General features: G+C 29.6%; 1 protein-coding gene across 2 annotated transcripts in view; it reads right to left on the reverse strand.

Moving 5' to 3' along the window:
• The window catches only part of LOC145311756 (FMRFamide receptor-like), a 49,958-nt gene that overhangs the window by 2,784 nt on the left and 31,640 nt on the right, over positions 1 to 15,534 (reverse strand). Inside the window, exons 10-17 of one of the 2 annotated variants that reach the window (XM_080150734.1) lie at positions 14,899 to 14,994; positions 10,534 to 10,602; positions 7,485 to 7,567; positions 6,957 to 7,071; positions 4,985 to 5,031; positions 4,695 to 4,806; positions 3,168 to 3,288; positions 1,613 to 1,722 (exon numbers count right to left, since the gene is read on the reverse strand). In XM_080150734.1, the coding sequence (XP_080006860.1) occupies positions 1,613 to 1,722; positions 3,168 to 3,288; positions 4,695 to 4,806; positions 4,985 to 5,031; positions 6,957 to 7,071; positions 7,485 to 7,567; positions 10,534 to 10,602; positions 14,899 to 14,994 (753 nt within the window). Of the gene's footprint in view, positions 1 to 1,607; positions 1,723 to 3,167; positions 3,289 to 4,694; positions 4,807 to 4,984; positions 5,032 to 6,956; positions 7,072 to 7,484; positions 7,568 to 10,533; positions 10,603 to 14,898; positions 14,995 to 15,534 lie in introns of both variants that reach the window. The other variant, XM_080150733.1, reaches the window with a different exon arrangement.

A 15,534-nucleotide genomic window follows, 5' to 3' on the forward strand; every position in this document is an offset into this window, starting at 1 on the left:
TGATGCGTCAACGTCACATTTTTCAATTCTCTAGTAAGGATTTTTTGTATATAGCTTAAGATTTTGATAAATTCTGATGCGATTGAGTTATACACTTTAGGGAAGCTTCACATATGTCTTAGGATGATTTAAGGCTATTTTTCTGTCCTTTCCTACCCCTTTAAATAGGATCATAGCTAGTGGCGAAACCGCTAGTACATTAAAAGTCTTCTACTATAAATAATTAAAGCCTCTGAACAAAAAGCATGTAAAAGCAACGACAAAATTACTTCATTTGCTAATCTATTACAAGAGGCCAAAAGCTAAGCTGTCAGCCCTGTGGTCGCCAGTCAGTGCTAAAAATGGCCTCGTATCTTGATCTTGATTCTAAAAATCCAACACAACATTGTAATTTGTATTCTAGAGACTGTCCATCCAATGTATCCAACTTGGATACACGTATAATTGTGAGGGATAGATAAAGTAAAAAAAACCCAGTATTTTTGCTGACTTTACTTGTTATGACAATGCATTGGAAATAATAGTAAAACAAAATGTAATGGCCAAGATTACAACAAATTTACTTTTTTATCCCTTTTTTAAATCATTCATTTATTTGAATCATTTGAATAATCTTTGCTTAACGATGTTTCCTTAAGACTTCATTAGTTTGCCAGTTTATTTAGTATTTCTTTGACATTGTTTTGAATTTTGATTAAATTATATTTCCATTTTACATATCTCAAAATTTCTGACATGAAAAAAAAACATGTCCGTCTGTAAAGTATAGCTCCATACCTGGAGAAAATGTTAAGTAGTATTATATACCTGAAAAAATGTAAAGCATACAAATAGAAAACTTTGTAAAGTCTTTTCAGTAAATACGGCTCCCTTGCAGCATATATATGTGCCTTCCACTTCAATTCAATACAAGTTTGTTTACGTACTTTGAGAATAAAAAAAGGCAGTCATTCATTTTTTCACTCTCTTTAAAACTTCTGTCAAATCAAATAAACTATATTTTTGTAAAGGTTCTTAAGTTGTGAGACAAAAGAAATTTATGGAAAAAACCTTTAAAGGCTAAAGCAATCTAATAGTATTTCTAAAATAAAGATAACCCAGTAGTTTTAAGTTTTATGAATTTTCTGTATGTTCATAAAAACCATAAAACTCCCCATACATTGGTCTAGTAAATATAATTGTTTTACTTGATGAAATGTGTGCGTAGTAAAACTAAAATTCAAGAAAAGAATAATTTTACAATATATAAGCTTCATCTGAAAATTATCCAAAGCTAAAGAAGTATGTAAGAAGGAAGTTAGTTGGATAATCAGATGTCGATGTAAAAATACTACGTTACATATTGTAAAAACCCTGCGGGTGGTAACAATTTTACACATATTCTACACCTTCCCCTCAGTCTACTTAAAAGATTCAAAATACAAAGACATTTTTTAAATTCTGATTTTTTAACGTCTTAAGTGGAACTGATGATCTATTAATTAGTAAAACTGTTTTATTCCATGAATAAAATGATAAAGAAATAATTTGTGTTTCTACCTATAGTACATTATACATTACTAAAGTATATATATTATAAAATAATATGTATATTAATGAACACAAACCGCACGTGTTCTGCCTCTCCATACATTTGTCCAGCCTGAACAGGGCTATGAAGGAGGCCTGGAATGATTTCCCGCCGAACAGGTAAATTGGAAGGTTGGCACTGGCGTTCAGAGCCTGAAATACAAGATCTGTGAGAACTTACATCATCATAGTATTTTTCAAAGTAATCTATAGTAAATCAATTTTATTTCTACCCAAATACTAAAACACAGTTAAGCTAGATAAAAGCAGGGGTAGCTATTCTAGATTAGATTAGATTTATTATTCTTGGGTGTACATACATAGAAAAAAAAAACAACAAAATAATAAATGAATTAAATGAATATTATATACATTTATATATACAGTCAAATTTTATTGATATGATTAATTTATAAAAAAATTTTCTTCCCAAATGGCAGTTTCCTAAAAACTAGGAAGTATGCAGTAATGTGTATTCACACATTGTTTTCATACAGGCCATATAAATAAGACAAAAAAAATAGAAAAAAAGATAATAAGCAATAAATAAAATCATATTGGAGAGGAAAGAATGATAATAGGAAGGATTGATTAGGACAAACATACAAGTCTCACACCATTATTGCAATAATAGAAATTAAAAAAAATTCTAACAATCAACTCTACAAAAAATCACGGAAAATTTTAAAGTAAGGTGGAAGTATATTTTTTTTTTGTTATGTGATTGAAGGGGGATTGGTAAGAAGGGGAGGAAAAGAGGATGGGGGTTGTGAGGAAAATTTTCCTTTGTAATTGTTTGTCAGAATATCATTCCCTTTTCCCTAAATAAAAGCTTCCCGAAGAAAATCATCTACATCAGTAAGCCAAATAAAAGATGTGTGTGATATACATAACATACAGACCAAGGAGTACTAGGAATTAAGTATTAAACTAAACATTTTAATGAAATATTTCTGGACCAATGCATAACTCTAATGTATTTCAACGTCTTTAGTATGATGCAATATATACTTACATGAAATAATAGATCATATTAACTCAACGATAACAAATATAAATGTAAGCAAAAGTCATAATGAAGATGCACGTTTTAGTTTGCAACATATTTGATTTTATAGCTTTTCATTATAAGATGAAATTGAAATCAAGTTTTAATTTCGTTCAACTCTAATTAATTAATCATTATACAATATGATACATTCATTCAAGGTTGAATGTAATCTGTTTATTTGATGATATTTTCAACTAATGGAAAATTAATTATTTTCAACTTATTATGACTTATATGTTTTCAATTAGATTTAGAACATCAAAACAATTCAATATAGATTTGAAAATGTATTTTTTGAGGAATAGTCAAAAATAAAAGAACGTTGTTATTTCCTATATTTTGTTAGTTTGACTCTTGAAAGGCATTTGATAGTAAACAAATACAAAAAAATAATGAAAATATTTATAGACAAGATACATTTTAAATGAAATTTCTGAAAACTATTAAGTATTATTATATCAGGAATAAATCTAATTTTAAATGATTAAAAAACAAATATCAATTTAGCTTGATAGATAGATAAATTTACATTTATAAAGATATTTACCTGTAAGACATTAGTGAGAACAATTATGTGTAGATACCATAGCTTCACATAATCCTTCTTCTGTGCCTGACATTTGGACTCGTTCTCAATTATCAACGCTTCATACACGTTTGTCATCACCCTGAAATTTATGGAGCATGGTAAGCAAACTTCAAAGAACAATTGCTATTTACTTTTGTAAACCAATATTTTTTTATGGAAGCTTAGGACGGCGAGGTTTATAAATTTTCTTTTGTTAACATTTTATGATTAAGCAAAAGGGTTTTTAAATCATCATTCGTAAAATTTTGCTACAATACTTATATGGAAATAATCGTCCTTTTGAATTATGCAATCCGGTAAATCTCAGGGAGAAAGGTGATACCGTTCCCAAAAGTTTTATTATAGTGTTTTCTTATTCATTGGCTCAACAACTTTGCAGACTTTTAAGTTTTTGATTAGTTGGTTTAGTAAGCTCAGTGTCCAAACGATTCAACCCCTATTTGTATTCTACAGCTAAGGGGTAATTCTATGTATTATCAATGGGGATGTACATTAATTTATTGGCCATTATCTTATCCCTTTACATCCCTGGGTAAATTTAGTAATAGAATTTATACCTAGCCAACCAATTGTACAACTTCAAACAAACAATTGTACACACTTACATAACAAATCCATAGGAAGTAATTTTACCAAGCCACTCAACCAATAAATTATTTTATTTCTACTTAGAAATAATATAGAAAGCAAAGCTTTTCGATAGTTGGTATGAGCAATTTCATACAAATGCCTAAACTTTTTAAAGATAGTTCGGGTGTAAATAAAGAGATTTTAGAATCATCCTATCGACTTTATACCTTGGATTAGCAAGTCTAGCAACACTATCCTAAATATCATAAGTTATTTTTGTATTTTTGGACAAATGATTCCTAGAATCATAAGGCAAACTTCTAAACTATAAACTATAAAATCTCTATAATTATGTCCTTAGCGATTTATAACAGTTCGTTTGCATTTTTGACATATTTTTATAGCTCAACTTTTATGAAGGTTGTCAACCTTGTCCCTGAGTAAAGAATTTAAATAGTTCTTAATACACTGTAATAGTTTGATCATGAATATATTAAAACTTTAAAGGATCAAAAATATTCTTAAAATTCTCTATTATTCTTTTGAGTTTTCCTAACCTATGTAATTATATAACTTGAAATATCCTTTTAATAGCGGCTGCTCCGCAAGCAGCACATATCTCAGTATTCGAAGGGGGAAAGGTTGGAAATAAAAATAGTCTAAAACTTTTTAAAAAAATAAATAAAAAATATCCCAAAACCATCCCGGGGCCTATGTAAAGCTTCATTAAAATCGAAGACGTTTGCGTTTCAGTAATTCTCAAAAAAAACTTGCTGTTAAGGATACTAAAAAAATCGTTTTTTTAAAATTTATGTTACTTTAAATTATTAGAATGACAGTTCCAATTCTAATATGCTTTACAGCTAAGGAAACACAGAGCATTAAAAAACTAGAATGCACACAAACATGTATTACCTTGGGATGTGACACAGAAAAAAGAATACAACAGTACAGACTAGAATGAAGGCTAGGTTGCACTCTTTGTTCTGCTGATTAGCCCTCTTTATTCTTCGAGATTCTGGATTATCTAAGAAAAAGAAAATGATTATTTAATTTACATAAATATATATTTTATAAACCTATTTGCTTAAAACCTTCTATATCATTAGACCATCTTCAGGAAAAAATGCCATTATACGATTCTCACAATCTAATTATGTAAAAAGTAATGTATTCTAAATTGTTTGCAAACTGATTTTATTTACCTTCGGCTGTAATTTGTGATACAGGACTCTTTCCCATGTTGGTTGTTCTAAAAATATAAAAGAATATTAGATTTTCCATAATAATCATAAATTTATAAATAATTCAAATCTCCCCCCCCCCCCCCAAAAAAAAAGAAATATATATGCACTTTCTTGCATAAAATATTTTTTTTTAATCAGTATTTCAAACATTTTTACATCTTACTTTTTCTATACAATTTGCTTTATTATACTATCAAAAAAATGTTATTTTCCTCTCCATAAATATGATAAGAAATTGAAATGCACTTTTTTACTTTCTTGTTTCTTATTGAAAGAGAGAGGTAACAAATTTTACATGTAGAAAAGTTTTACTTGATGCATTACTAAACAAACATATACACAAAAGTGTTTTGACCAAACAGACCTAAACAAATATTTAGAAAAACTTATAATTCTCCATTTGAAATAAAATCTTTTTTGAGGTAAGATTTTTCTATATGCTATTTTTGCTATTTTCATAAAAGTAAAATGTTGCAGTGGTGAAAGTAATTTAGATTACTTTTTTGTTTTTATTAGGTGAAATACAGTGTATCCATATGTATCAAATATTATTAACAAATTAAATAAACTATGGAATAAAAATGTTTAACTCTCTAATGAAAATATTTATACATGTATATATTTAGAATCTCAAAACAATACACGGTTTTTGAATTGAAAAAGACTATGTACAAAAAGGCACAAACATAAAAGCACCTTTTTAATAAGTTTATAGGTGTTTTAAAAAAAGACACTAAGAAGTGGATTTTTAAAAAAACTAGCAAAAAAAAAAAAATATTTACTGTCTTACATGACATAGGCAGTACATGTTATTTCTCACTTTTTTCACTCTCTATCTTTTAATATAAATTTTTTGATCTACCTACATATTTCATTGTTATTGTATACAAATGTACAAAGATGTATTTCAGAATTAAGATATGCTAGATACAAATATTTCAAACTGTGCCAATGTGTTTTTTTAGCCATTTGAAAAAATAATTATATATGTATATTTCCCATAAGTGATAGAATTTTAATTTCTTTTAGTGTTTGAAATTTGGGGTTTTTCATTTGTTTTTTTACTGGTTGTTCTCATATGTTTGTAAAAGAAGTGGCAGTTGTTTTTTTTATTTCAAAAGACATAAGTTTACATGAAAATAATCTTGTTTGTTGGTATGATTAATGTTGTACGTAAGCAAATTTTTGTACAAAGGGGGAGGTCATTTTCTAGTAAATTCCGTAAAGGTGTGTGTGTTATAAGGCCTAAAAATAGTAGTAGAACGATAAGGTGCTCTATATATTTGTATTCCCTATTGAATAGAACAATAGGGAGCACCTTATCGTTCTACTACTATTTTTAGGCCTTATAACACACACACCTTTACACACCTTTACGGAATTTACTAGAAAATGACCTCTCCCTTTTTTCTTTTTCTTTTCCAACTGAGATTTAGATCTTAAACAGACATTAGATATTATCAAGATTTGAATGTATAGGTAAACAAATATACAACTATCTTTAAAAATGTATTTCCTTAGAAATTTTTTGATCTATATTAGTTTAAATTTTTCAAGACACATTAGAAAGTGTTGAGAGGAGCAAAAAATTATTTATTTTTACTCCTCTCCTTTAAAGAATAATTCCCTGGAAGGGGGTGGGGGTTAAGATATTCGTCAGACCCCCCCCCCCTCTGACCTGTTTACCTTAAAAATATTTCTTACCCCCCCCCCCACCCCACCCCCACCGTAAAAAATATAATGGTGTGTTAATTGGTCTGGATGTTTATAGTATACAATATCTATTAACTACTATTTAAATAGTATCATCTTATATGAAATACATGGACTGCTTAGAGACTATAGACTCTAAGACGGAGAACGTACTCTAAGCATAGAGTAGCTGTGCTACTAAAATAGATAGATAACAAGGACTTCAAAATAGATTTACCTGAGTGCAGCGGCCCCAAGGTTACCAGTTCTATGCTGCAGGTTCTGCTTCACCATCTGGATGGCATGGTAGATCTTATAGTTCAGGATAGTCAACACAACTACTGGTATTATTCCTAAAATAACATACAAGATACAGGCATATCACAGTGAAAGATAAGTTTAAAATGTATGATAATTTATTTTGATCTGAAATGTCGTAATTACCCTTAAAAATATCACTTACAGTGCCAAACAATATCGCAGCAATAGCACAAACAAATGTAATTGAGGTAATTGGAAACATTAACATTTTTACAATCACTAGAAAGTTTTACCGATTCCCATTCAGTGTATTTTATTTTATATTTTTCAAAAACAAAGAGATAAAAAATCTTCAAACTGAAAACATTGAGAGAATGAAATCCTCTAATGAAAACATCCAATAATTTTAATGCTAATCCCTGTTATATTGGTTATTGTTTTGCGAGCAGACACAATGACATATCGCAGATATAAAGTAGCTGTGCAATACACAATTCATTGATACCTGTAAAAATTAGCCAAGCAATGTTTGTGTAGTACAGAACATAGTCTGGACTCTTTCTTAGATCTGACATAGTTACTACAGATCTAAATATAATATCTATATAATACTGAACATAATCTGGACTCTTTCTTAGATCTGACATAGTTACTACAGATCTAAATATAATATCTATATAATACTGAACATAATCTGGACTCTTTCTTAGATCTGACATAGTTACTACAGATCTAAATATAATATCTATATAATACTGAACATAATCTGGATTCTTTCTTAGATCTGACATAGTTACTACAGATCTAAATATAATACCTATATAATACTGAACATAATCTGGACTCTTTCTTAGATCTGACATAAACCCCGAACCACTTCATTATGCAATCTACATTTTCCTGGATATTTTGTCTACGGTAGACCATAAGTGTACAGCTTTACAGTACATTGTTTCTATTTGCTAAAGCAACACGTATGATAAAAGAAAAAGATTCTGTTTTAAGTAAAATGCTTATATTTCAATCAAAATCTATATTTTTGTATTTTTTACCGATCCACTTCATTATGCAAATCAAAAGAAAATCAATGAGAAAACGTTTGTTTTGCCCTTTTCTCCACTTTTAAAAATTAATTCTAATAAAATAACAATTTTTAAAGGGATTTATGCATTAATTATAATGAAAAACAGTTTAAGGTAGATTTTAATGATTTTTCTAAATAAGAAATAATTGAAAAAAAAAATTCTATCCCTATCACTTTAGAGGACAGCTGCCGACCCCCAGTCTTATGGATGAAGCTAAATACATGTAAAAAATAAAAATTTGCCTGAAAAGTATACAAAAATGTTTTTTGATGTGTTAAAAAAATCCATTTTAAAATCTTGATTTTAAGGATGATGGCCTTTAAGATGCTCTTACTGGTGGTGATGGTGAGCTAAATGTTATCAAAGTGCATGCCCTTGAAGATAACTTATATATTGAACTATGGTCCATTTTTTGTAGTCATAGCAGCCTCCAGCCAAGCAATATTAAAAAAGAAAAAAATGCAAGTTTAATTACTAAAATTCATAAAGTAAATAATGTAGTTTTTAGATAATGGTTATATTTCATGTCGAGAGGCTCCACTGGAGGCTGCTATGACTACAAAAAATGGTACATAGGTTAATAGACAAGTTATTGTAATGGTCATGTACTTAGATAACATTTAGCTCACCTTCACCATCAGTAAGAGCATCTTAAAGGCCATCATCCTCAAAATCAAGATTTTAAAATGGATTTTCTTAACACATCAAAAAACATTTTTGTATACTTTTCAGGGTAATTTTTATCTTTAACATGTATTTAGCTTCATCCATAAGACTGGGGGTCAGCAGCTGTCCTCTAAAGTGATAAGGATAGAATTTCTTTTTTTCAATTATTTCTTATTAAGAAAAATCATTAAAATTTACCTTAAACTGTTTTTCATTATAATTAATGCATAAATCCCTTAAAAAATTGTTATTTTATCAGAATCTTTTTTTAAAAGTGGAGAAAAGTGCAAAACAAACGTTTTCTCATTGATTTTCTTTTGATTTGCATAATGACGTGGATCGGTAAAAAATAAAAAAATATAGATTTTGATTGAAATATAAGCATTTTACTTAAAACAGAATCTTTTTCTTTTATCATACGTGTTGCTTTAACAAATAGAAACAATGTACTGTAAAGCTGTACACTTATGGACTACCGTATACAAGATATCCAGGAAAATGTAAATTGCATAATGAAGTGGTTCGGGGTTTAGTTACTACAGATCTAAATATAATATCTATATAATACTGAACATAATCTGGACTCTTTCTTAGATCTGACATAGTTACTACAGATCTAAATATAATATCTATATAATACTGAACATAGTCTGGACTCTTTCTTAGATCTGACATAGTTACTACAGATCTAAATATAATATCTATATAATACTGAACATAATCTGGATTCTTTCTTAGATCTGACATAGTTACTACAGATCTAAATATAATATCTATATAATACAGAACATAGTCTGGACTCTTTCTTAGATCTGACATAGTTACTACAGATCTAAATATAATATCTATATAATACTAAACATAGTCTGGACTCTTTCTTAGATCTGACATAGTTACTACAGATCTAAATATAATATCTATATAATACTGAACATAATCTGGACTCTTTCTTAGATCTGACATAGTTACTACAGATCTAAATATAATATCTATATAATACTGAACATAATCTGGACTCTTTCTTAGATCTGACATAGTTACTACAGATCTAAATATAATTTCTATATAATACTGAACATAATCTGGACTCTTTCTTAGATCTGACATAGTTACTACAGATCTAAATATAATATCTATATAATACTGAACATAGTCTGGACTCTTTCTTAGATCTGACATAGTTACTACAGATCTAAATATAAAATCTATATAATACTGAACATAATCTGGACTCTTTCTTAGATCTGACATAGTTACTACAGATCTAAATATAATATCTATATAATACTGAACATAGTCTGGACTCTTTCTTAGATCTGACATAGTTACTACAGATTACTACAGTCTGTCCGTCTATTTGTCTGTCTGAAGCTTTCAGTAATCTCAGTAACCACTAAATCAATTGGGCTCTACTCTCCAGGGAATATACCTACTGGTCCTGTGAAGGTTTAAGCTATTCTCTTAGGGGGTGGGACACCACAAACCCCCCCGAAAATTGAAAAATAACAGAGGGGGGTCGACTCCCCCCCATTAAAAAAATTCCAACCCCCCAGACTTTTTATTTTTATTTTTTATTTTTAAATCTAAATAACGAAAAATTATGTTGATCAAACTCCTTGGGGCAAAGCCCCTAGAGGCTAGGGGAGAAGCCGCTAGTATTTATGTAATACAGAAATAGTCTGGACTCTTTCTTAGTTCTGACATAGTTACTTCAGATCTTAGTTGTTTTTGGGGAGAGTAGACCCTTGAGTAGACCACCTTCTGTCCGCCTCTGTTAATATGATTAAATGATTTAAAACTTACTGTAATCCCACAGGACAATCGCAATCAGTGAGGTCTATACAGTAGTGAACTACAACCAACTCAAAAAATCTAAAAATATAAAAAGATATATTTAAGAATTATCAAGAATTTTTTTTTAAATTGAAAAAAAAAATTAGTATACATATGGTTGTACATTTTTAATTATCAATAAAGTTGAACTCAGCTTACTCCAACAACGAAATTAATTTTAAAAAAAATCACGAAACCTACACGTAATTTCAGCTGTCCTTTGGGGCCAACAATTATTAAAATTGACGACCTTTCATCTGCCACCCGAATTTTATTTTAGATTTATTTCGCATATTGGTTATACCTTATACCTGAATCGAACTAAAATTTCGCTAAAATAATACCTTACTTTAATATCCTTTCTTCTGGATTAGACGTATTCCTTTGAAAATAGAATTAAGAATATTCTAATTTACTTAGAGAATTATTAGAGATATATTAGAGTGTTCAAGCCGATAAACAGTTTTTTGATATGTAAAATTTTAAATAAATTTTTTTTTCTGTTGGTTTTTCTATTAAAAGATGCTGGTAATCCTTCCCTTACTATTTAAATCATATAACCTAAACGGTGGGGGGGGGGGGGGGAGGGGGTTGAACGTTGCAAACCTGGTAATGTCATCCAGGTAAAGAGCTAAAATATATATTTTTTGACTTAAACAAAGCATTTTATCTTACCAAAATACTAAAATATCTTTTTGTATTAAATCCTTATATAAAATATGTGTGTTCAAGTCAATTTCAGGTTCCAGGTATAATCCTTCAGGTGCCAATCCTCCAGGTCACCAGAATTCTTTAAAAGCCTCCTGTGACAAAAATAAAATATTCCATGACTGTATTGTCTAGACAAAAGAAATAAATTCTTTGAAAGAGACTGCACAATATAAATCTACATATCTACCTAACCAGTTCTTATTATACTAATCTTAATAACTAAAAGCAAGACTTTTCAAAATTCAATATATTTTCATTTTTGCGTTTTTTCATTATGAATTTTACTTGATTGAACTCTTAATCATTCTATCATGTTTCACATTTCTTAAAACTACCGTTTAATCATATATGATAGAAAAAAACAAACATATGCCTCATTTTAAAATTATTTTTGAGTGTCCTCATTATGGATGTTTTGATACTTGTTTTATATTCAGCGCTTTTCTTTGTTTTTAAGTATCCTGTTTATAAGAATAGGAACGGCGGAGACCATGAACTGTAAATCATATACTTATCACGAAAGTTTATAAACACTTTCTGCCATACGTTGGCTTTAAAACTTTGGGGGGTCAAGGTTGATTTATTATTTATCTATTCAAGTAAAAGTGTGTCAACTTTTCAACCAATAATTATAATCCATATAAGCGTGATGTTGTTTATCATTATTAGGGTATTTAAAATTATCGTCCATTCCATCTATTTAGATTACCTTTTTTGGCCTTTAATGATTTTTACAATCTCGTATTGCTATGGAAGAAAATTTTAAAATTTTATTATTTAATAAGTATTTAAACAACTTTGCGATATTTTGTAAATTTTGAAATACATATTATTCTGTAATTGATTAGAAACTTCCCTGAAATGAGAAAACAACAGAATTTCGTTGTCAAAGTTTGTTAAGAAAGTTTTGAAAGAATCCAACAAACAAGGTAAATATAATATACAACTTTTTCCTGTAAACCCATTTACTAATTGCCTAACAGATATTTTTTGTAGATATTGATGTAGACTGCGCAGATACTTTGTAGTGCCCCAATGGATGTAGAATATACCTGAATATTATGACAGGGAAAAACTTGTCTTCAATTTAGCTTGCTAACATGGGATTTATTTATTGGTCAGTTTGTTAATCCACTAGGAGTGGAGGGGATGGGAAAAGGGGGTAATCGCTATTTTAGCCAGCTGGGTGTTTCACTTTATTAGAGAACATAAAAATCTGGTGTAAGAACCAAGTAATAATATATCCATTAGTGCGAACATAAATATAAGTGTGAAAAACTTTTTTCCTAAATCTAATGATAATTTTTATTGTTTTACATTTAAATTTATCTTCAAATATTTTTACCTGAAGTGGTTTAAGGGTAAAAGAGTGAATTATTAACAAAGTTTTACGAAGCGAGAGAGAGAGAGAGAGACACAGAGAGAGAGAGAGAGAGAGAGAGAGAGAGAGAGAGAGAGAGAGAGAGAGAGAGAGAGAGAGAGAGAGAGATGGAGTGATTGGAAAGTTCATGATACATAATCAAAGTTTGAGCCAGCAAATTTAAGTTTTAAGAATAAATATAACTCATGGTACCAATAAGGGTATCAATAGATCTTTTATTCTAAAGTTTTTTTTATGAAATGTAAATAGTACATATTAGCTTAATTATACTTGTCAGGGCCTAACACAAGAATTTTAATTTTAAAAATTTAAAATTAGAGGATTTTTCCCTGGGTACTGGGTAGTCCCTCAGGGTTAAGGCCTCCCGCAATGGTTAAGCATAGAAATACCTAACCCTAACTATAACTAATAAAAAGTAAAATTTATTTTAACAGAGTATGGATGGGCTATCTAATTATTTTTCATTGTTCTATCGGTTCTTTCCTGTAAAGTACCCTGTTAAACACTATCATCCCCAATTGAATAAAAGGAGGGGGTCTGGAGAAGTGATTGTTTACTACTTTATGTCTGGTTATTTATGATATATTGGATACTGGGTAGTCCCTCAGGGTTAAGGCCCCCGCAATGGTTAAGCATAGAAATACCTAACCCTAACTATAACTAATACAAAGTAAAATTTATTTTAACAGAGTATGGATGGGCTATCTAATTATTTTTCATTGTTCTATCGGTTCTTTCCTGTAAAGTACCCTGTTGAGCAGTAGTTGTTTATTACTTGAGGTCAGGTTAGATTATTACATATTGGGAACTGGGTACTGGTAGTCTCTCAGAGAGTTTTTAAATTTATTTCTATAACATGGGGCTTCTTTCTAGATCCTAATCAATCAAGCAGAACCTGCAGGATCATACCAGGAACCTACAACTTATATTTTAAGTTATCTCTTACTGTAATGGAAATTTTCATAGTTTATACACTTTGAATGACAAACCCCAAACTGTCCCAGTTTTGAGCAAGACGATTCCTGTGACGTCATATAAAAAGGGAAGGGGAGAAGAAAATCTCTTCCCTTTTTCTTTCCCGAAACGTATATGACGTAACTGGAATCGTCTTGCTCAAAACTGGAACAGTTTGGGGTTTGTCACTTTGAATGCTTTGTTAAAGTCATAAAAGTATGCCCACCAAGATGGTAATATCAAAAAGTGTCCATTCTCAGATGTGTAGAATTATTAAACTTTTAACAGAACTTAATTACATACATTTTAACACACAGAAAATGCCTATGGGATCGGTTTCAACACCCCCTATCCTCCGACAGGTGATTGGTGAAATCCCGTGAAAATACTCGCTAAACATATATTTAGTTTTTAAAAACCCCAGAAGAAAAAAACGTTGCAAAACGTTTTTTTTTTATTTTCAATATAGAGTTTAATTGTATAATATTTTGATTATAAAATATATTTATAATCAATTCAATAGAAGAGTACTTTCATAATATGTGCATAAGCAAATTAGAGATCAAGTAGGAAATAATAAAGAAGGTAATTTTGAAATATTTTTTAAGGCTTCCAGTGGCAAAACAGCTAGTCACATCATAAGAACTTGCATAAAAATGCTTAAAACTATTATTTTAAAACCAAGTTCAAATAATGATCTGGGACTGCATAGAACACGTAAAACCGTGCCTTTCATGTGCATTATTTGGATTGGTTAGTTATGCTTAACACTTATCATCTATAATTTTTACTTCATATATATCAACTTTTAACATATCATTTAGCCCCCCGAACCATTAAATCTATCAAAAAATATACTGTTCTTCGTATTTTTAACATGGTCAAAAATTCTTTGGAAATATGATTTAAAAAAAAAATCTTTTGATTTCTAATCAAAACAAAAAGTGAATTATAAAGAATTTTTTAATGTGTTTTTTAAGTACACCTGTATAATCTTAAAAATAAATAATTATATTCTATTTTTATTCTATTAAACCCATCTAACAAGAACGAGTACCAATAAATATGCATAAAGTTATAATTAGGTATGATTAGGTCTGATTATTTTAAATTTTGATGTACCCCATATGATTAGTAGTTAATTGATTAACTGTTGTGTAAATTGTTTTCATCTAGCTCGATAAATTGCATTAATTCTAATTAAAATTTTGATAAATAAAGTTTTAAATAACAAGAAAAAATATTTTTTTTTTAAAATAGCGAAACTCCTCTATAAAAGAAATTGTCACCTTGGAATATTGAGAGCAATAGCTGCCACTAGGCTGGGAAAGATGTAAAGTAGAGCTCGGTTGTTTCGAACCTGTAACTCTCTGTAGTGATGGGGTCTAAATAGATAGATAGATATTACACTGTATAGTTGTTTCGAACCTGTAACACTCTGTAGTGACGGGGTCTAAATAGATAGATAGATATAACAGGGTATGGTTGTTTCGAACCTGTAACTCTCTATAGTGATGGGGTTCTAAATAGATAGATATAACAGGATATGGTTGTTTCGAACCTTTAACTCTCTGTAGTGATGGGGTTCTAAATAGATAGATATAACAGGGCATGGTTGTTTCGAACCTTTAACTCTCTGTAGTGATGGGGTTCTAAATAGATAGATATAACAGGGCATGGTTGTTTCGAACCTTTAACTCTCTGTAGTGATGGGGTTCTAAATAGATAGATACAACAGGGCATGATTGTTTCGAACCTGTAACTCTCTGTAATGATTTGGTCTAAATAGATAGATAGATAAATATAACTGGGTATGGTTGTTTCGAACCTGTAACTCTCTGTATTGATTGGGTCTAAATAGATAGATGGATAAATATAACTGAGTATGTTTGTTTCGAACCTTTAACTCTCTGTAGTGATGGGGT

This window comes from Acartia tonsa, chromosome 2 (assembly GCF_053477335.1).
Source record: "Acartia tonsa isolate MP-2025a chromosome 2, ASM5347733v1, whole genome shotgun sequence".
Classification (NCBI taxonomy): domain Eukaryota; kingdom Metazoa; phylum Arthropoda; class Copepoda; order Calanoida; family Acartiidae; genus Acartia; species Acartia tonsa.